This window comes from Spermophilus citellus (assembly GCF_964194105.1).
Source record: "Spermophilus citellus genome assembly, chromosome: 9".
Classification (NCBI taxonomy): domain Eukaryota; kingdom Metazoa; phylum Chordata; class Mammalia; order Rodentia; family Sciuridae; genus Spermophilus; species Spermophilus citellus.
In genome coordinates this window covers 74,124,935-74,147,209 of record NC_138191.1, presented here as the reverse complement: position 1 = coordinate 74,147,209, position 22,275 = coordinate 74,124,935, and the positions used below count along the sequence as shown (strand labels likewise).

The window sequence follows — 22,275 nt, the reverse complement described above, 5'->3', positions numbered from 1 at the left end:
GGCCTTAGTGCATGTGAGGCAAGCACTCTACCAACTGAGCTATATCCCTAGTTCATAACAAGATGTTAAACAGACATGTGAAGGAAAAACTCATTAGACTCAAATATTCCCTAAAACCCCCCAAACCCAAGTATCTGATGAAAAACTGGAAGGTGTTAGACTCAAAGAAAAATATTTGTTAAGTAAGTTGTCAACATTTTACATTTCCATCTGAAAAATACGTTAAAAAAAAAATTATTCGGGCTGGGGTTGTGGCTCAGTGGTAGAGAACTTGCCTAGCACATGTGAGGCATTGCTTCTGATCCTCAGCACCACGTAAAAATAAAGAATATAAAAGGTATTATGTCCATCTACAACTAAAAGGAAAGAAAAACTCATTTCACCTTTCCCGCCCAAAGGCCGAATGTTACTCATTTTGCCAAGTTAAGAAGACAAAGAACTCTTCCTATTTAATGTACTTAAGACTTGGCTCTCTACCTCCAGTACTTCCGTTTCTTTTTATGGGTAACTATAGTCTAAGAATCACCCTTCCTTGAACAGTGTGTAGCACTCATTATTTCTCCATATATCCTCCCACAATTCCTCTTGCTCCTTCTTCAGGCTTATGATACCAGATGGCTAGTGTTCTGAGTCCATCATATCAGTGCTTAACATCAGAAGGGCCTTTCTACTTTTTTTTTAAATATTTATTTAGTTGTAGATGAACACACAGTATATTTATTTTTATGTGGTGCTGAGGATTGAATCCAGTGCCTCAAACATACGAGATAAGCACTTTGCCACTGAGGTATAGCCTCAGCCCCAGAAGGGCCTTTCTTAAGTCAAACTTTTCCCAAAATGACTTCACTTACCCTGCTCCAAAACAGATATTATCTCTCTAGTTTGAAACCTTATTTGTTCTCTTATGGAGTTTTTGCTAATTAGTTAAACCTTTTAACTCTCTAGAATCTCATTTTTAAGAATTTAATCACCTGAGTTTCTTTGGGGGAAAAAACTCCAATGTCATAGCCTCCCTAGTTTGGTAAAGAGTACTGGATGGGAAATCAAGGGAACTAGGAAATCTGAAGTCTTGGAAAATCTAGACCAACTGAAGGGTTAACAAGGGAGTGGGTTGTGAGTAAAGATTATCTCCCAATATTATCATTCCTTTTCCTCCTGCCATTTATGATACTTGATGACTGAACTATATTTAAAGTCTCTTATTTGTAGATACCCTAAAAAAAGCCTGAGGATTATACCTAGAAGAAATCAGAGTAGTTAAGCAAAGGTCATTTACAAAAAAAAACTGTTATAGGAAAAAATAAATTGACATCCCTATCATATAATAAAACATGTTCATTAAACACTCGACTAAATTATCTAGTCTTAATTTCTTTAAAAAGTACATTAATGTTTGTTGCAGAAGCATCTGGACTTTGAGGAATTGTGCGCCAGGCCCATCTCTGTGTACTTGCATCCAACTGTCATGAGCCTATGTATGTCAAATTGGTGGAGGCCCTTTGTGCTGAACATCAAATCAATCTAATTAAGGTCGATGACAACAAGAAACTAGGAGAATGGGTAGGCCTCTGTAAAATTGACCGAGAGGGCAAGCCCCGTAAAGTGGTTGGTTGCAGTTGTGTAGTTGTTAAGGATTATGGCAAAGAATCTCAGGCCAAGGATGTCATCGAAGAGTACTTCAAATGCAAGAAATGAGCAAATAAATTTTTCGTTCACTAAATAAATAAATAAATAAATAAATAAATAAATAAATAAATAAAAAGTACATTAAATGGGCGAAGTGTCAGGCTGGGGATGTGGCTCAAGCGGTAGCACACTCGCCTGGCATGCGTGCGGTCCGGGTTCGATCCTCAGCACCACATACAAACAAAGATGTTGTGTCTGCCGAGAACTAAAAAATAAATGTTAAAAAATTCTCTCTCTCCCCCTCTCTCATTCTTAAAATAAAAAAAAAAATAAATGGGCAAAGTGTTACACACAGTGGCTTGGGAGGCTGAGTTTAAGGTTGGCCCGAGCAGCTCAGAGAGGCCCTAAGTAACTCAGTGTAACCTTGTCTCTAAATAAGACATATGGCTCAGTGCCTGTGGTTCAATCCTGGGTAAAAAAAAAAAAAAAAAAAAAAAAGGGGGGGGGGACACATATGAAGGGGCTGAGGGATGTGGCTCAGTATTACAGCCCAACCTGGATTCAATCCCTAACACCATCCAAAACAATTACATGAGAGGCAAATGCCCAACCAGTCTATACAATCTAACATAATACCTATAGAACGATGATTTTTAAAAAAGGCTGGCAGGGAAATAGTAGTAAATGAAAAATTACAACAAAGGCAAGTTAAAATGCCTACACGTTTATAGTAATAATCAGAAATCAAGGTACTCACTTTGGGCATGTAAAATATAAAACAACAGAAAACTTTTTAGTGGTTGTGTTGCCAAGAAGCAGTAGGATATAGTAAAGCACAGAAGCCAAACTCATCCCCTAGTAATTACCAAGTCATTAAAAGGTCTTTGTTTTTACCCACTTGGTAACAATATAGGAACATGTCTGGCATGGTGTGAAAAAAGAATTTTGAACTAATGTATTTTAATCTCAACATGCTTAATTCTTTAACATGGTAAAGTTATTACATTAAATTTAAGGTGGATATAGGTCCTAACCACTGTGTTGCCAGGGCATGATTATTCACAGCATGCCCGTTCACATAATAAATTATGTGGTCACACTAAGAAGAGTATATTATTTAGGATTAAAGTTAAACAACTTCTTAATGCAGTTGCTATAGATGTGTCTAAGCTAAGCTAGGTCACAAAAACAAAATTAATAAATCTGAGAAATCCTTAGGAATGACACACAGCATGACACTCTTTTCAAGGTCATTCTAACTGGAAAAATTAATCTTCCTTAAACAGCAATCAGCCAAGCCTGGTGGCCTACATCTTTAATCCCACTGACTTTGGGGCTGAAGCAAACAGAGGACTGTAAATTTGAGGTTAATTGGCAATATACTGAGACCCTGCCTCAAAAACAAAAAAAATTTTCAAAAGGGTAGGTAGCTCAATGGTAGAGGGCTTGCCTGTCTAGCATAAGGGCCTACATTCAATCCCTAGTACCACAAAACCAAACCAAACAACTAACCAAGAATTAGCTTTGCAGAAATCTTTAGAAAACACTGAAATTTATACTTAAAACCACAAGTAGACTATCTTACAACAAATTCTACCTTTTTCTGTGCCAGTGAAGGATGGGAAAATTTATCTGTTTAGCTTTCATTTGTGACTTTCATTTTTGATAACTGACTGTGGTAATGGTATGTTACTTGAAGTATAGTACCAGGTTCTAAATGGTCCCTAAAAACATAAAATTTGTGAAATAGGTTTGGGACTCAAGACCTTGTGAAGTAAAATTCAGATTCTATCTCAATCTGTACAAGTGAACTGTTAGTGAAGAGAAAGCTCTTTTCCTTTGCATGGCAGTTTGAAATGATATATTTGAAAAATCATTTGACTAACAATCGTATCCTTTTAGATGAGATCTCCTAGCTCTTATGCTCTAAATGCACTCTCAATATGTACCACTATGCTAGGCACATGGCTTTATGTAAGCTATAGTTATTGAAGGAAAAAGCTTTTTTCTAGGTGACTTATTTTCCCTTTTTCATACATACCAATGTTATTTAAGTAATTCCCTTCTCTGTAGGTTACTTCTTACCTGGTTTACTGTTTACTGGGTGGTGGTGCTGGGATCAAACCTAGGACCTTGTACATGCTAAGCAAGTATTCTTCCCTGAGCTATATCCTCAGACCTTACCTGCTATTTTGCAGCGAAAATAATAGCACACACAACCAACTTCTGCTTGGTGCTCAGAAATATAACTTCATATCATTTATGCTAGTTATAAAGGTTAACTGGCCTTTGACAAAAGTTCAGCAATATTCAAAGTCATATATGCCAGTGAGAAAACTTCTAGTTACAAATAAAAACTGATTAACAAATGCATTTCCTTGTTAATAACTACAGATTTTTAAGACTTATTTTTATTTGTTTTGTGTGGTGCTGAGGATTGAACTCATGATTTTGCATGTTAGGCAAGTGCTCTACCACTATGCTGCAAACCCAGACCAAATGTAAGAATTATTTGTACTGGCTGAAGATCCAGTTATTTTATAATGTAATTTTGGTAATTATTCCCCTCAATATTACAATTAATGAATCAAAATTATAAGGACACACACACACATATATATATTTAAATATACACAACATACCCATTTTCTTGTAGTACTCTTCCCAAGCCTTGGTATAATCAACCTGTCCAGCTGGAGCTGGATTTTGCTGATCTCCTTGTTAAAGAAAAACAAACAACAACAAAAAAGTAAGATTAAAAGTTTTTAAAGGCTATTTTGAGCCTTTCCTTCTGCTTCTTGGAGTGTAGGAATTGCCAATGGACTATGATGGAGCAGTGAGGTAGAAGGGAGTTGCTGTGTGGTAGTGGCGTCGTCCCTGCTAGTGTCAAAGACAGAAGATGATGGGGCTGGGGATACAGCCCAGTTGGTAGGAGTGCTGGCCTTGCGAGGACAAAGCCCTGCATTTAATCACCACACACACAAACACACACATATACAATAGAAGATGGTGCAAGATTGAGATATTGGACAGATAACACTGGTTATTATATATATATATGCAAACTGATGTCAAATAAGAAAATACATTGAGGACACCTGATTCTCACCATATAGGAAAAATTTTTTTTTTTTAAAGTTGTAGATGGACAGCATGCCTTTACTTGTTTAGTTTTATATGCAGTGCTAAGGATCGAACCCAGTGCCTCACACATGCAGGTATGAGAGCAAGGGGTATCACAGATTAAACTCAGGGGCACTCATAGATTAAACTTAGGTGCTTTGCCGTTGAGCTACAGCCCAAGCCCTTATCATTTTTAAATATGAAAAGGGAAAACACTTTAAAGAACTATTCCTAGTTGTTTTTTTTCCTTTGGGGTGGGAGGGATATTAGGGTTTAAACCCAGGATGTACCACTGAACTGAGCTACACTCCCTAGCCCTAGACAAGGTCTTACTGCCTAGGCTGGCCTCCAGCCTCAACTTCCCAAGTAGCTGAGATTATAGGTGTGTACCACCATGCCCAAATATTGCCCTAGTTTTGTCTGCCGAAAAAAAGCTAGATGTAATGACACCTCAGTAGCAATATGGGTACTCAATTTGGTTTCTAAACGTCATCCTTCATTAAAGGGAAATCATGCCAGGCATGGTGCTGTGTTGCCTATAATCCCAAAGACTCCAGAGGTCAAGGCAGGAGGATTCCAAGCTCCAGGACAGCCTCTTCAATTTTAGTGAAACCCTGTCTCAAAGAATTAAAAAAGAAGGTCTGGGGAGGTGGCTGAGTGATAAAGACTGCCCCTGGGCTTAACCTATGATACCTTCTGCCCTCCACCAAAGGAAATCAGGAACATTTGTAGAAATGGCTAGAGCCCGGAAACATAAAATAAACATCTTATTGTGCCAGAAAATAAGAAAGTGTTTAAAGAATTATAGGCACTTCAAAAGGATACAGGAGCCACCTTGAAGATACTACTGACTGGCCAAATTTAGGACAATCTGATTATTAAAATAATAAAAAATTATTTAAAAAAATACAAAAGGAACCCATATCGATATAAAGAACTAAATAGGATATAAATAGGATAAAAAGGAAAAGCTCTTTATGGTAAAATACCAACTAATAAATGTACAAGTATAAAATCAAAATTATCATTACCATGCTAGTATTAAAAGCAGACATTATTAATGAAGGCTGTTTGATAGAAGTTTGATGAAGAACAGTATAATCTCAATATAATACCCCAGAAAATACTAATTAATTTTAGAGAAAAATGGTAGTATCATGGCCCAAAAACCTAACACACATCAATCAATATGACCAAATGGTCAAGCTTACTGTCACCAGATATGGAAGATTTAAACATTTTGATTCCTGTTCAAAGTATAAACATCACTGTATAGTTCCTTGAGTTTTCTTGTCAAGTAAGCATTACCTTATGGTCAACAGAAAAGATTGAATAGGCCAGGCATAGTGGTGCACACCTGTAATCCCAGTTACTTGAGAAGCTGAGGCAGGAGGATCGCTGGAGCCCAGGTTTTCAAGACCTGCCTAGGCAATACAGCGAGAATCCATCTCAAAAAAGAAAAGGTCAAAGGGACCTAGATTGGCAATCTTTTAACAAAACACAAGTCTGCACTCTACTATATAACAGAGGGAAAAAAAATTTAAAAAGAACGAGGAACAATTTCAGATTGGGGAGAGTATGTTATATTACCAATTGGGATCCTGCATCAGGAGAGAAAGTATTGGGACAATTGGTGAAATCTAAATAAAGGCAGCACATTGGGATAGTAATGATATATTAACGTTGGGAGACTAATTTTCAGGGCTCTATAACGAAATGACGACAATAAATATGGACACATATATGAGAGGGTAATGGAGTAGGTGGGGATAAAACAACAATAACTTGGCTATTTATGTGTTCCTGATTTTGTTCTTATGAAAAGTTTCAAATTATTTCAAAGTAACTTAATTTAAGAATGCAAAATCTATAGCACTGAAGTTATAACTGAATTTAATGTTAGAAACTTTAGGTATTATACAGTGATACACTTTATATATAATTTTGAATGTTTTGGCTTTTAAATACAAAATAAATTGTTTAGTTACCATAGTTACCTTGTCCATTAGTCTGGGTTGTAGTTGGTGCACCTGCAGGAGCTGCAGGTGGTGGCTGTGCTTGCTGTTGGTAATAGTGAGCATAATAAGCAGCCCAAGCTGCTGAATTTGGATCCGTTCCTGCCTTAGCTGGAATAAACACAAGGTTCAAGGTTTATATCCAAAGTCCATCATCTCTTTACTCTCTCACATAGATGCAGCTTTCTGACAAATAAACCCCCCAATCAACAATAAAGAGTAAAGGGAAACTTTCAAATTTTCTAATATTTTTGTTAGCTTCTATTATAGAAAATTGAGACTTAGTGATTGACTTTCAAGGTTACAAAATTACTTGAGCAGCAGAACTGAGACATGAACTTGGATCCAATGCTTCAAACCCAATGCTTTATCTAAAACTATCTTGTGCCCTTGTTCTTCTAAACCAGATTAGCTCAAATGCAACAGTTCTATGTGGAAAATGATTAAAGGAAAAAAGATTTCTAGGGGCAATTTGTATAAGAAGGAAGCGATTATTTTAGAACTATGACTCATGTCTTGCCCTGTTTTCCAGGAGGAAATAAAAATCTTAGAAACAGAGTAACCACATTTCATTCTATTTCACAGGAGGTGTCATAAACTTGATGTTACCGCCCTAATGGAAATGTATTCATTCTCTAGAATCTTTAGGATGGTCAAAGCTTTTAAGCACAGCACAACATTCAACATGTTTGATGATACAAATCTAGCTATCTTTCTTATTCTAGCCCCATATCTCTTTTTTTGTCAATACCTCTCTAATACCCAAGTTCTAGCCACAACAAACTGTTTGTACTTTTCTAAAGTCACCATGATTGGGCCTTTTGTCCTAAGTCTCCTCTGCACTTGGCTCATCTTCATTCACCTCTCATAAATCAACTGATATGTGATGTGAAGTCTGAAACCTTTTGGTCAGCCAACAGAAGTCCTCTTATTGGTTCTGTGCTTTGTAATAAATTAAAAATGTTATATAAATACTTTTTATTTTTTTATATCTATAATAATATATTTCCTTAGCCAGAGTCTATATCCATAAGTAATTTGTTCAGCCTTTATTCCAAAGCAGCAGGAATTCTCAACTGTGGAACTTGAGAAAAAAGGGGCAGTATTTCTAGAAAAAGAAAATTATAACATACTGTATTAGTCACCCCCCAAATCTTTCCCAAGTGCTCAATGTACCACTTTGATATGTCAATACTGTAATTTTCTGCATGCCTACTAATAAATATAAATATTTTACTTGATACAATATCTGGATAGAGAAATTAAGATAGAACAAACTTTTTTTTTCCTGAGCTGGGTTCTTGTTCAGTTGCCCAGGTTGGTCTCAAACTCCTGGGTTCAAGTGATCCTCCCACCTCAGTGCCAGGCAGATAAAACAAACTTTAACAAGCAACACTTATACTTCTTCATGTGTAAACCATGAAAAGAAAACCAGTCTCACAGTTACTGTATCTAATATGTACTGAAAACTATTCATTCAACGTAACATCCATTCATTTATCATCATTTTGTAGGTAAGAAAACGGGTTTAGAGGGGTTCAAAAGCTTCCTCAATGTCCCACAATCACTAAGTTTCAGAACTAGTACTGTTCTAGATTTGTTTAATTCTGTAGTCCAAGTTCTCGACCACTACACAAATGTTGACAAATCATTTTACAGAATACTGACAGTAAAATATTTCAGAACTATAAGTCTAATAAAAGCAACATCTAATCCAGAGACTCAGGAACAACTAATAAACCTGAGGTGAGCCAACTGGCTGTCACCTTTTAGCTAAATGGGTTACTTATGTACCAAAAGCAATGCTGGAAGCCATATTCACTGATTAGGGCTTGTAGTATATTTATAGTGGACTTCATTACTACTCCATGTGGGAAACTGAGACAATGATACAAAGATCACTTTTCACTCCTATCATTTTTTTTAATCATGCTACTCACCCAAAACAGTGCTCATAGGTATAATCCTGAAATTCAGTGATAAAATATATAAATGTGCCCCTTAATCTGCTCAAACTCTTGACTTGTTCCTTGGTAACCACACCATTCCAAATAGGTTCCAAAGAAAATGCTTTTAATTTTTAAAAGATGGACTATGACTGTTCTAGAGCAAATCATTTTTTATGCTACACCTGTATGTACCCTGTAAATCCTTCAATCACAGTGCTGCTTACACTGGGAGTACATTCTTTAGCTTTGGACATTTATGCAAACTCAACTTTGTATAACCAGATGCTAGAAGTGAATTTGTTCCGTGAGTAGAAACTGTGGTTTTGGTGACTGTCATGCCATCAGATTCCACAGAGCAAACTTCCTATAAAATGAATGTATTTTATAACATGGGAGCACATTTAAATACAAAAACGCTTAACCAAATTTAATTAAACAATTTCATTTTAATAAATTGTGTTAATTTTTTCTTTCAATAAATATACATTGTGCATAAAGAAATCCATAATTCAGGATACATTCTCTTAAACTACTCCAGTGGAAAATGTTCAAAAAGTAGGTAGAGCAGTTTAAAAAAAAAAATCATTTATAAATGACATGTGGTTTTGAAGAATGCCTATTTGCCCAATATGAAATGCAAACTATATGGTATGGCAAAATCAAGAGACTAGAATGCATATTAAAAAAAATCCAGATTTGAATGAGAAAATAAGTATAATTAGAGTTCCAGCATGCAATTATTATTAAGTATGAACCTGATTTTTACTGATATGTTAAGTTGTCCTATCACGATTACTAACACAGACAGCTCATGTAAGCTTATTTGAGAACTGGGAAGGGAAAGCTCAAGTATTTAACACTTTATTAGACCCTTAAATAATCTTATAAACAGGAATTAAAAAAAATTTTGTGGACAAATTACAATTAACACACCATAAACATTTGATACACTGTTATCTAAAATCAAAGCCACTGTATTTCTTTCTGTGTAGCTTTTGGCTGTTAGCACTCTTAAAAGTTTAGAAGTAGAGAAAGCCCAAAAAGTTTCATGAAAGCGGAAATCATTTCAGTCTTATACACTGTGGTAGAAGCAATGCCTAATATTCTGCAAAGAGTGAACACAATGCATGCAAATGTGAAGTCAAACAGAAAACTTAAGAGTATAACAAGGGATAGTAAACGGATACAGATAACACAAAAATAATGTTTTCCTTTACCTGGATCAGGAGGAGCCTGTTGCTGCCAATGTGGATATGCATTTCCCCACCCCTGAGGAGCATATGGGGCTGGAGGACCACTGAAAAGAAAAATCAATATAAAAATACAATTTATCAAAACTTAAAATCTTTACGAAAAAGTCCAGAACCAAATGTAGTACTTACTGAGGAGCTGGGCCAGGTGGTCCAGGATTATAAGGTGCAGGGTTGTACGGTCCCATTGGAGTTCCAGGCCCTGGAGGCCCAGGAGGTCCATGGGGGCCTGGGACACCATGGGGCCCATGGGGTACAGGGGGCCCTAAAGGATTTACTGGGCCCTGCAAAATAAAACCAAGATAACACAAAACATTCAGAAAAAGAGTGATGGTCAAAATAACACAAAGGCCAAATAATCTTACAGTTCTGTCCTCTTATATATATCAGTAACAAATTTTAGTTTTATTCCTTTCTTTATTCTTATTGCAATATTTGTACTTGTCATATCGAGACATAATTCACAAAAATAGCACTAACAAATAAATTCAAGAACTAATATAGTTTCTATTCAATTCTTTTGAGACAGTTCTGTATCTCCATTGCAACTTGATTTACCATATTAATCAAACACTTCTCAGATAATTATTCCCATTTTTTCTGCATTTACTCTATCTTTACTCCCCTAAATCAACAACCATCCTGATGAGAAAAACCCCCCAAATGTTTAAATTCTATAATGTGAATAAAGTTACATATGAAGTTTACTAAGTCTCTCTCAAACTAAAATCTGCCACATAACCTTTTTATTTCTGTACCTGGAATCCCATTTAGAACAATTGAATTCTTTTTTCCTTCTTAAATATCATTTCTAAATAGCAGGAAAATTCCACTTACAATTGATAAATCAGAATTTTTATATCCATATTGTGCCAGATAATTAAACTTTAGCCAATTTCTTTCCCTTTAAAAAATTTTTTTAGATGCTGACCCACCTTTATTTATATATGGTGCTGATAATGAACCCAGTCCCTCACACATGATAGGTAAGTGCTCTACCACTGAACCACAACCCAGCCCACTTATTTCTTTTTTTGACAAGTCAACTTGGGAAGACATTTGATTTAAATGCCTAAAACCCTCCTTTCTCAGTTAATACCAACTCATCATGGGCTGGGGTTGTAGCTCAGTGGTAAAGGGCTTGCCCAGCATGTGTGAGGCCATGGGTTCGATCCCCAGCATAAAACAAAATAAAGGTATTATATCCAGCTACAACTAAAATATAAAAACAAAAAAACAAGTCATGAGACATTTTGGACATGTATTAATTTAATTTGATTAACTTTCTCACTAAGAAACAGGGAAACAGTTTCATGACCTTTTAAGCCCCTTATTAACTTGCCTCTAATTGCCATCATCCCTCACATCAATTAATAGTTAACAGAAAGAAAAAAGCAAACATTTTACAGGGCAAAGTTCTATGCATTTTTAAGTGAAACATACTCATTTTTAATCTCTTCATGTCTATGAACTAGGTACTGTTATCTTCATTTTATAGGAGGAAACTGAGGCACAGAATAACTTCTTCAGGCCACACAGTTAATGTGTCACGGGATTTTTAACCCACGTAGTTAAGTCATAATCAGTTTTATAACTTAAAAAAATTTAAAAACTGATTATACAAAAATGGTTCTCTAAGTGTGTATTTCTCCATGAATCCAACAGAAATATTGACCCACTCTTGCTAGGTTAGTAAAATAAAAAATTATAATGTGCTATTTATTCATTTTCTGCTTTGGCATTAAACCTGTTATCACTGAGTCCAGAACTATTCATTTTTAGAACGAATACACTTATCCGTACCATAGAACTTATTAAAAAAATACAAATAGTCTTCATTCTAAAACCTGTATGATTACAATCCAATCCAAAAACCAGAATTTATACTCTTGTGTTATGAAGTGGGAGATCCACTGAATTTATCTTTTTTTGCCTCACCAGGCATGGGTATATACTTAGGACCTTTATAAACATTGAATTTTCATTACAAACTCCCTTCAGCTATGTTTCACAACTTTTCACCAAAACTAACACTGTGTCTGCAGCTAACACATCTCTTATCTGAGTACACTCAACTGTAAGGTGGTTGTAAGCACCTTTAACTGTATATTTTATTAATTATTTCCATTGCCAGACGCCTTCTATTAAGAAACCTATACTTTAGATTAGAAATGGTACACTTTCTTATGATGCATCTGAATTAATGCTTTACATAAATTAGAAATTTAAAGCATACTCACACCAATCTTTTCTTCTATGAGTTGCCGAGCATAGTCTATTTGCTGTGGAGTGCCACGAATTGTAAATAATTTCATATTAGGGTCTGCATTAGGTGGAGGATTTCTCTGAAGTTCTATTCTTGCACCAGACTGTTGGCTTATGCTTTTTATGGTTTCACCTCCTAAAATAAAAAGATATTAATTTTAGGTTCAAAGGATATAATACATACTATTCAAAACAAAATGGTCACTATTAAATAGCCGTAAAAATTTGGGGGACACTACCCTGACAATATTCTAGTAGGATTTTCATTTATTCTACATTTCAATTGCACGAAGTATTTCATGTTTTAAAACTGTATTAAAGTTCACTTAAAATTACACACTCTTTAATGTGTATTATAACACATTTCTAAACAAAACTTAAAAAAAAAATATTATTTATCAGTTATGGGTGAACACAATATCTTTATTTTACATTTACGTGGTGCTGAGGATCAAACCCAGTACCTCATGCATGTTAGGCTAGAGCTCTATCTCTGAGCCACAATCCCAGCCCCACATAAAACTTATTAAGAATATGTGATTCAGGAAAAAACAAAGTAAACTAAGAAAGAAACCCACTCAAACCACTTTTTCTGTGGAAAAAAAAAAAAATTGGGGGGTGGCGGTGCCAGGGATTGAACCCAAGACCTTATGCACGCGAGGCAAGCACTCTACTAAGAGTTTGGGCTATATCCCCAAACCACTCTATGAGTCAAGTTTCTTACACCAGTAAGTTTCTGGTCCCCCTATCTCTAGGAGCCAATTAATATCAAATCCCACTCTTTTTCTGTAAGTATACATAAAATACTTCATTTGTTTTATTATTACATTAATATAAACATTTTATTGAAATTATATTAAAATTTAGCCAAAGAGAAAAATTTTGCTACCTGTTTACAAAAGCATCAGAAATACTATCCAGAAAGTTATGTGTTAAATATTAAAAAAATTTGAATACATTGCCTTTTCCTATTATTAATCCAGTCTTCCCGGTTGGCACAATAAAATTAAATTCCTGTAGTCCACCAGGTGGTCCCATGTTCCAGTTGCCTTGACCTCTACCTCTTCCTCGACCACCAGGTCCAGGTCCACCAGGATTACCAGCCTAAGGAGGGAAAAGACAAGAAGTCAGCATAGAAATGAACATTTTTTTCTATGACAAAATTATTTTCCCCAACTCTCTATTATCAAACCAGAAATTTAGAGACCAGTTCAGAAATAATTTGACAAAAACAATAACTTCTATTTTTTTTATACTGGGTGAGTAAGGGAGGATACTTATTCTGCTCCAAGAGGTTACTCCCTTAAAGCAGTTTACACTTTCTAGTGATTAATAAAGTAATATCAAGTGGACTATAATACAAAATATAAGGGGCACTTTCAGATATAAAGGAAAATACTTCTCTAATGCAAACAAAATGAAATAATAACTTTCTATCAAACCTGAACACTTCGAAGAAGGTCTGTAATAATTTCTGCAGCATGCTGACATCGGTCAGGAGGTCCTGTTATTTGTGCTATTCTATCAGGTGTTGTTCCATCATCTTTGAAACAAATAGAAATTAAACATTAAATGTGTGTCAAAACTAGCTGTTCCTTGCATGCACAAGGCCCTAGGTTCACTCCCTAGCACCACCAAAAAAACCCAAAACCCCCCAAACTAGCTGTTACCAATACTTAAAAGATTAAATATATGTACTCACCTGGCTTAAACTGAATTCGAACACCAGCATCATTCTGTATTTTTTTGATCATCTCTCCATTTCTTCCTATTACAATGCCAACAGCAAATCTTGGAATCGGAACCTTATGCAAAGAAAACAAAGTATATGTATATAAAAAGAAATTTCCCCAGAATTAATCTGCATCAAATCACAACAGGATATATATCAAATATATATCCAGTACAGTAATAAGATACAGAACACAGTCTGGTAAAGTATAAAGTAAAAAAGGGATAAAATGTTAAAGAAGGCTATCTAATCCCAAACAGGAAAAACACTACTATATTTATATATTACCATATAACCATTTCTGATTGGTTTCTTTACTTACATCAATCCCTTCATTTCCTCCTATTCTTGACCCGTACTCATTTCGAACTTCTCTGAAACCACCTTGATCACGAATTAATTCTAACACCATTTCCTTGGCTTGCTAAAGTAGAAAAACATAGATGACTTAAAAAGCCAGTCTTAAAACATTTTAATTCTTCATGTGTCTAAACCCATTCAACCCCTTAATAAAGGATAAAGTGAAGTTTACTTGAACTTTGTATGGGTCGCCTGTAATCCTAAGAGGTTTATCAGCACCAGTGTTCTGAGGCCCATCTTGAATCATAACCATTTTAACTCCAGCCCGTTCCTATTAAAATAATAAAAATTCTATGAGTCAATAAAAGGGGAAAGGAAAAGGAAAAAAAAAAAACTAGCTTCAAAGTAGATTAAAAGCTTTAACATTTTACAATATAATCATACCTGAAGTTGTTTAATAGTCTCTCCTCCCTTTCCAATAACTAATCCTGCCTTGCTAGCTGGAATCATGATTTCTTGAACCGCATTTCCAGGTCCATCACCATGATGAAATCCGGGAGCTGGTCTTCCTTTTTCAACAATCTGATCTAGTAACCGTTTTGCTGATCTGTTAAATTCATATAAAATAATGAAGTTTAGCAGACCCAAGCTTACCCCAAAAGAGACATCATATATCAAGTAATCCTATTCTAATAGATGCTTCAAAGTTACTTACTATACTTTTAATTATAAAATGCCCAAGAGCCAAGATTGAGACTTGGCAATAAAACTTAGATTCTCTGTTTACTTCCTTCACCTGGGTAAGACTCTTCTACTGAGCTACATCCCTAACTGGCCATTTTCATTTCATTAAGGTAGCCAGTCTGGCCTTTAATTTGCAACCAGTGTTTCTGCCTCAGCCGTCTGCATGGCTGGAATTACAGGTGGGTCACCACTATGTAATAAATTTCTAGATACATGACTTATTTTTGAGAACAGTCCAAAAGTTTTCAGGAAGTGCTCAAATTCTAAAGTTATCTCAGAATTTAGCTGATTCCTCAAAAAATTAAATTATTTAATTTCCTTTGGTGCTGGGGATTAAACCAAAGGCCTAAGGCATATTAAAGCAGAAGCTCTAAACTGAGATACATCCCAGCCCATTTACACTTTAAAATCACAATTCTGCTTACTTAATCTGACTTTACTTCATTAAATCCATAAAATAGCATATATCAAATAAATAACATCATTTCTTAGGTGCTATAAAGAAAATCAAAGCAGGACAAAGAGAATGTAAGCATGTGTACATGTACATACAAAACAGATAAAGGAGGCCTCAAGAATGAAGACATGTTGGGGTTGGGGCTGTGGCTCTGGCTCAGTGGCAGAGAGCACTTGCCTAGAATGTGTAAGAATTACACATTCGATTCTCAGCACCACTTATCAATAAATAAAATAAAGGTCCATTGACCACAAAAACAAAAAAGAATGAAGACAATTTAGAAAAAGGACTGAAAATGCTGGAAAATATAAAACTCATGGCATATAAACTCATTTATCACATGTAATTTAAAAGACTAAATGAAGTCATCTATTGAGCAAGCATTGATATATTTTTTTAGGGCATTTCCATGTTTTAAGGCCTAGAAGACAAAGCAGAACCACTAAGAAAAATCAGATAAGTTGGTGCCTCAAAAATCAAATAAATCTAGTATTTCAAGGAGGTTCACTGTGTCAAATACTGCTGACAGGCTGAAGGACGTGGTGGCACACTGTAATGCTGGAAAAAGAAATTTCAGCAGAATGGTTGGAATGATGAATAAGTTCAAGAGAAAATGAAAATGAATAAATGATAACCTAAGCATAGCAACTCTTAAGGGACCTTTAGATAAATATAATGTGAGGCTTCAAAGATGTTTTTGTTAAGATGGATAGACTTTCAACGTGTTATTAGAAATTACCTTAAAAAAGGAAAAAAACTACTGATGCAGGAGAAAGTCAGTTGAATTGTAAGGATAAGCAAGATCTGTATCTGAGTACTGTGCATATAGAGTAGAAATGAAGACTGTTAAAGTTTTAGTGGAAAAATGAGGTAGAAAACTTCCTAACATTTTGTTTCTATGTTCTTGCTAAATGAACTTTGGTGGGAAAGAAGGGGTTCGATGCTGAAGATTTGAAATGTGCAGTGGATCTACTTGAGTTGAGCTTAATGGTTATGAGTTTTATGTAACACCAATCAGTGTGGTTGTATGTATTTTTCTCCAGGCCCCAAAGTAGAGATTGCAGTAGATACAAAATTGGTTTTAGTAATTTTCTGTGTTCCATGGCTCAGAGAGTGAACCCTAATCAAGAAAGACATGAGGTATAAATTTTGAAGAGTTAAATTTCAGGGAAGGGGAGAAGAAGACAATGGCGTTGAAGCAGTTTAAGAGCAAAGACAAAGTTCAGAGTCTTCATGTTATTACTCTAAGTAGACTTAAGATTTTCATACTTACTGGACAGATTCAGGTGTTCCAGTTAACATACAAGACCTTTCTGGAAGGCCACCACTGTCTACAAATAAAATAAAATTTTAGGTCAAGAAAATACTAACAAGTTGCATCATTATAACTAGCAGCTTAAAAATAATACACATTTTCTAGTCACTTTGAAAATACCAAGAAAATAATTACCAGGAGCTATCTGTATTTTGCATCCAGATTCCTGCTGTATGCGTGAGATCTGTTCACCTCCTCTCCCAATTACTAGTTAAAAAAAAAGAAAAATTATTTGCCGAAAGAATACAAAGTATGCTTTATGTTTTCAAAACTTAAATATAGGTTACTTACTAAATCCAACCATTCCATCTGGAACTTTGTATTCTTCTGTCATTACAGATCTGCTAAGAAATAAGAGTAACTAAAAATTTCCTTCAAGAAAAGATAATGTTTATATATAAAAGGTAATCTAAATTTAAGTCTAATGCTTCCTAATGGCTTAAACTAAGGTTCCAAGCACATAATTTTGGCAAAATATGGTCTTATTCTTTGTGTAGTATAGTTAAATTAAGAATCTTAAATAAAGTGATACCTATTAAATGAGGAAGAGATGGTGAACTGAATAGTCTAAAGGCATGAATGGCAAAGGAGTTAGGATGAAGTTCAGGAAATGTCATTTTAATTCACCTTAGCTCTTCTAAAATGTAATCTATTCCACCTGTTTTGCCAAATCTCAAATGGATCTCTCTCAAAACAACAAAACAAACTAAAGACCTCATCCCTTTGTATCGTCTTCCCAATAGAAGGAAATGAACTACATATGCAAAAAAAAAAATATTGACATATATTCACTAAACATTAACTTATGTTTGTACATATAGTTCAATTCACACTTGCAAAGTACTTTTAAAAAAGCTTTTGACTATACCTTTGTTGCTGATGCATCGGTGGTAACTGTGTTCCAAAAGCTATCAAAAAATTAAATAAAAATTCAAAATTTACTTTTAACAACAATCAAATCAGACATTCTAAACTTCCCCTGATGCAAGAACATTCTGGAGAGAATACAATTTTATGTAGATGATTTCAATCAACATTGACAATTTATGAGAAAGACAGTGAAAGGGCAAATATATTAACAAAAAGCACAAAACTTTCCTTATCCAAGTGATACAAGCATAGATTAAGAAATAGAACAGTTAAATAACATTTATAATAGCCTAGAAATCAATCTTTATATATGCCTGGCCATAAGGACTGCTAAAAGGAATAAAATATAAAGGAAAGGCATATATTTACAAGGGAATTCAGGCTTCACATTCTAAAATACCAATCAAATTTCAAAAATACTCACTAAAAATAGAAATAAGCCCTCAATATTAAAATTCAGGTACTTTTAAAACCCAGCTTAAATTAATACTTACAGTCATTCTGAGGAGCAACTTTCTTAGCATCTGGTTGATCTGAAAAATTAAGAGTCTTTCAATTTTTGCCAGTAAGGACAAAGCTCCTCCCGCCAAAGAGTAAATAGTTATAAACATTTATTAAAAATCTGGTAGAATGGTTTATTACTTGAACCAAAATTGCCAAACCTCAACTTACTCCCAATAATCTAACGAAAAACTAGTCTTTCATTATCCTTCTGTTTAAAAAATGCACAGACATTATAAAAAAAACTTTTCATTATATCAAATCACTGACCTTAATGTGTTAAGACACTTTAGAATGATATATAAGACAAAGTATCTTGATTACTAGCAAAACATCACATGCTATTGGCTAATGATGCTTCCACTGTAGGTACTAAAAGCCAGGTGGGGGGAGGGTGGGCTATCGAAATGTAAAAATCTGATATATCCAAAGTTGAGTGTATTTGACAGTGACCACAAAACTAGATTCAAAAAGGAAAAGAAAAAAAATCACATTACAAGGCAATCTCAATCTAAACTGTTCTATTATCTGTAAACATTTCACTGTGTAAAACTTCAGAATTCAAAGCAACTACATGACTATCTTTATCTAAATCCATTAGAGATGAATACAATGCATACCTTACAACAGACAACCTATAGCTGATTGAATTATCTTCTCCTCCCCCCCTTCAAATTTAAATGATTAAACATAAAATAAAGATTGTTGTGCAGCAAAAATTCAGACACAATCCAAAAGAAAGTTTGTGTCCATTTAAGAATCCACTGGTTTATTTCACGTTTACATACTAAACACAGGTAATAAATAAAAATTCCTGCCTTTAAAAGGAGAGGGCATTCCCTCCCAGTGTGTTGTACTGCTCGGACTTGTCCAAGAGCCATCTACACATAAAATAAAAAGAATACATTACATACAACATCTGAAGCATCATTAGCTCATTTTAAAAAAAATATTAAAAACCTCACTACAAATATGAAAGACACTTAAATAAGAGGAAACCAAGTACTCCTGGTCAAAGCTACAAATACATATTCTTTGGGCTCAGTCAGAATCCTCCTTTAAAAAAAGGGCCAAAGAAAGTGTATCAAAATTTATAATCAAACCTAAAACAAAAAATGTACATATTTCTAAGTTCAGAAGCTTCAACAATTATTTTTCTTAAATAGAAAACTATAAATCCACTGTTTTAATCCACATTTAAAATTAAACCTGAAATACAAAATAACATAAAAGTGTTATAACCTACAAGAAGCACACCAGGATAGCAAACTACAGAAATCTTAATCTGTAAAATGAAACCTGAAATAGTAAAATGATGAAAATACAGCATATAAAAATTCATTCACATAAGAAAAAAACAGTAAAGTGTTTCCTAAACTGTTTATAGTTTTGTTTTCAGTATTAATGAGAAGTCTGTGCAAACTGTCAATCTGGCACAATGCTAAGAGGGAAAAATCAACTTGTTTTCTACTAAGACAAAACTTTCTAGTTGAATCAAATTTTACCTACCTTGTCTAGGTCTCCCTTTCCCCACTTTACTTTTGAAGCTAATATAAACCTTACAATTTTAGGAATCATAACAAATATTGAAAATAATTTCAACTAAATGCTTTCTGAAACAATTAAAATTACTTATGGCTATAACTTACCTCCATCTTCTAAAGGTCTTTTTTGTCCCCCATAACCATAGTCATTTGAATTTAATGATGTACCAGCATCACCCCCAATTTTTGCTGCAATCTTAAAAAACAAAAACACACCATTACCAAGGATAGCAACAAACTACTATAAATTATTCAGCTCACAAAAGCAAAGTCACTTGATACAATGGCAAACTAAAACCATAGTTCAAATTTATCAATATTATTAATACTTCACACAGTTAACAACCAATCATGGTCTGAAATGAAGCTTCCAATACATCCATATAAGAATTAACAAAGTAGCTGAAATCAGTCATCGTTAAGGAAAAAGACTAGTTTTGAAGAAAATCTGGATCCTAATGCTATCTTTCCATATTTTCCCCCCATGGCTTTTAAAGATGTTTGTGATCACAGAGCATGTGACCACTTCTAGGACTGTAGTACTATGGTGCTTAATTAAATGGTTAGTAGACACATGTGGTTACTGAGTACTTAAATTGTGGTCAGTCCAAACCGGCATGCTCTGTAAGTGTAAAACATGCACTTGGGATACTGAAAAACTGCAATTAATGGAAGAATATAAAACATCTGAAAAGTTTATATTAAACACACATTGGAAGGATAATATTTTGTGTATGTTGGGTCAAACAAAATACAGAGCTTGCATTATATTTCCACTAGACAATGTTATTCTAAGAATAAATGCTGGAGCCTAGGGAGCTCTAGTCTAAGAAAATCTTAGCTGGAAAATCATAATTCTTTTTAAAAGGCTTTCCTCATGATGGTGCACTCCTAGTGGCCCAGGAGGCTAAGGCAGAAGGATCCCAGGTTCAAAGCCAGCCCCAGCAACTTAGGCCTTAAGCAACTTAGCCAGACCTTGTCTCAAAATAAAAAAAATGGCTCAGGACATGCCTTAGTTGTTAAATACCCCTGGGTTCAATCTCTCAAAAAAGCCATTCTCTTAAATAAGTGTTAATTTTAAGAGTGGGGCAACCAGTCGGATGTGTGCCTGTAATCCCAGCTACTTGAGAGGCTGAGGTAGGAGAATCTCAATTCAAGGCATCTTAATGAGATCCTGTCTCAAAATAAAAGGGCTGGGGTACAGTGCATGCCCAGTATGTACAAGGCCTTAGGTTTAATCCCCAGTATCCTCTGCCACCCACAAACAGTGGGACAGCCAGTGCATTCCTGTAATTGCTGTTACTCAGAAGGCTGAGGCAGGAGGATTACAAATCTGGGGCCAGTCTAGGCAATTTAGCAAGATCCTATCTTAACAACAAAACGGCTGGGAATTTGGCTCAGTGGTAGAACAGTAAGTGGTGTGGGGCACACAATTTTATTTGATTAAACCAACTCCATATAAGAAATACCAGCTTGAAGTCACAAACAGGGCACAGCCAATGGGCATTTATTGCATTCTTCTATGAAAAGAAAAATGGAACTATTATTACTGGCAAAGGTCAAACTCCACAATACTCTGTATTATACTCATCATTAAAGATGTGTGATGGACTTATGAGGGTTTAATCATATCATTTGAACTTTGTGTCTGAAATCATCCATGTTTAAAAAAAAAAAAAAAAAAAAAAAAAAAACAACTGTTGGTGACTGAAATTCCCAAGAGATCCTGATGTGGGATTAAAAGAACTAATCCAACTGCTTCACATTTGTGTATAATCAGGACACTGGAGAGGCTGAGTATATTCAAGGATATTGGTGTCTTAAATCAAATATGGATCACTTAAAGCCAGTATGTATCGTATTCCACATAATAACTATCTTTCCAGGTTTCCTAGATTTACCTTTTCCTCATCCATAAATGCAAATACCTACAACACAGGGTATATTATTAAAATGCATGATATAAAAGGCACATAATTTGATTTCCCTGATTCTAAAGCTTTGATGAATGCAAACTTCCTTATCCATTTTTCATTTTTTCCCCCTAAGAAGCCTACTTTCATCTTTGGGCATACAATTTAATCTTATTTCCTTCCTCAAAATTTCCCTAATCATACTTGAACTCCTTCAATCTCAAAACAGTTAGCATTTTAAGAACTTATACAGTAAATGGCATTTACAAAGCTCTGAATTTGCAAAGCAACACGCCTTGAACTTTAAGGAACTTCCACAGAAAGAATACTTACTTGTACATAATTTACTAAACATTTCTAATCATGGAATGGTTCTACAACTATGCATATGAAAATGAAAGTTGATACTTAGTTCGCTCAAAGAACCAGTAATATCTCAAAAACAGAGTAAATACAAAGACATTAAAGATTTTAGTATAAATATTAAGAGATTTGATCAAATATATTTTCTAAGTTATTACAAAGAGGGTTAATTTAAAAGATAGAATTCCTAAAAACCAACTAACTTCCTGATATACTCAATTCTATACATTAAGTGTGGGAACTTCTTACTTTGAAAATATACAAAAATAATCCAAGCATACAATAAGCAGATCACCAGTATGTAAAGG

The 22,275-nt window shown here is 34.6% G+C and overlaps 1 protein-coding gene across 15 annotated transcripts in view; it reads right to left on the bottom strand.

The window, feature by feature from the left end:
* FUBP1 (far upstream element binding protein 1) overlaps nucleotides 1-22,275 on the bottom strand; it is a 32,300-nt gene that overhangs the window by 7,086 nt on the left and 2,939 nt on the right. For 8 of the 15 annotated variants that reach the window (XR_014023740.1, XR_014023741.1, XM_081307709.1 and 5 more), the window contains exons 2-19: nucleotides 19,797-19,887; nucleotides 18,966-19,028; nucleotides 18,141-18,179; nucleotides 17,645-17,684; nucleotides 17,068-17,120; nucleotides 16,912-16,983; nucleotides 16,735-16,792; nucleotides 14,705-14,867; nucleotides 14,493-14,591; nucleotides 14,283-14,384; nucleotides 13,931-14,033; nucleotides 13,671-13,771; nucleotides 13,191-13,332; nucleotides 12,204-12,364; nucleotides 10,096-10,247; nucleotides 9,931-10,010; nucleotides 6,738-6,875; nucleotides 4,269-4,343 (exon numbers count right to left, since the gene is read on the bottom strand). Coding sequence is in view for 13 of the 15 variants with exons in the window: in XM_081307709.1 (XP_081163835.1) it covers nucleotides 4,269-4,343; nucleotides 6,738-6,875; nucleotides 9,931-10,010; nucleotides 10,096-10,247; nucleotides 12,204-12,364; nucleotides 13,191-13,332; nucleotides 13,671-13,771; nucleotides 13,931-14,033; nucleotides 14,283-14,384; nucleotides 14,493-14,591; nucleotides 14,705-14,867; nucleotides 16,735-16,792; nucleotides 16,912-16,983; nucleotides 17,068-17,120; nucleotides 17,645-17,684; nucleotides 18,141-18,179; nucleotides 18,966-19,028; nucleotides 19,797-19,887 (1,732 nt within the window). In the remaining 2 variants the exon portion in view is untranslated. The remainder of the gene's footprint in view (nucleotides 1-4,268; nucleotides 4,344-6,737; nucleotides 6,876-9,930; nucleotides 10,011-10,095; nucleotides 10,248-12,203; nucleotides 12,365-13,190; nucleotides 13,333-13,670; nucleotides 13,772-13,930; nucleotides 14,034-14,282; nucleotides 14,385-14,492; nucleotides 14,592-14,704; nucleotides 14,868-16,734; nucleotides 16,793-16,911; nucleotides 16,984-17,067; nucleotides 17,121-17,644; nucleotides 17,685-18,140; nucleotides 18,180-18,965; nucleotides 19,029-19,796; nucleotides 19,888-22,275) is intronic. The other 7 variants (XM_081307704.1, XM_081307703.1, XM_081307705.1 and 4 more) reach the window with 7 other exon arrangements.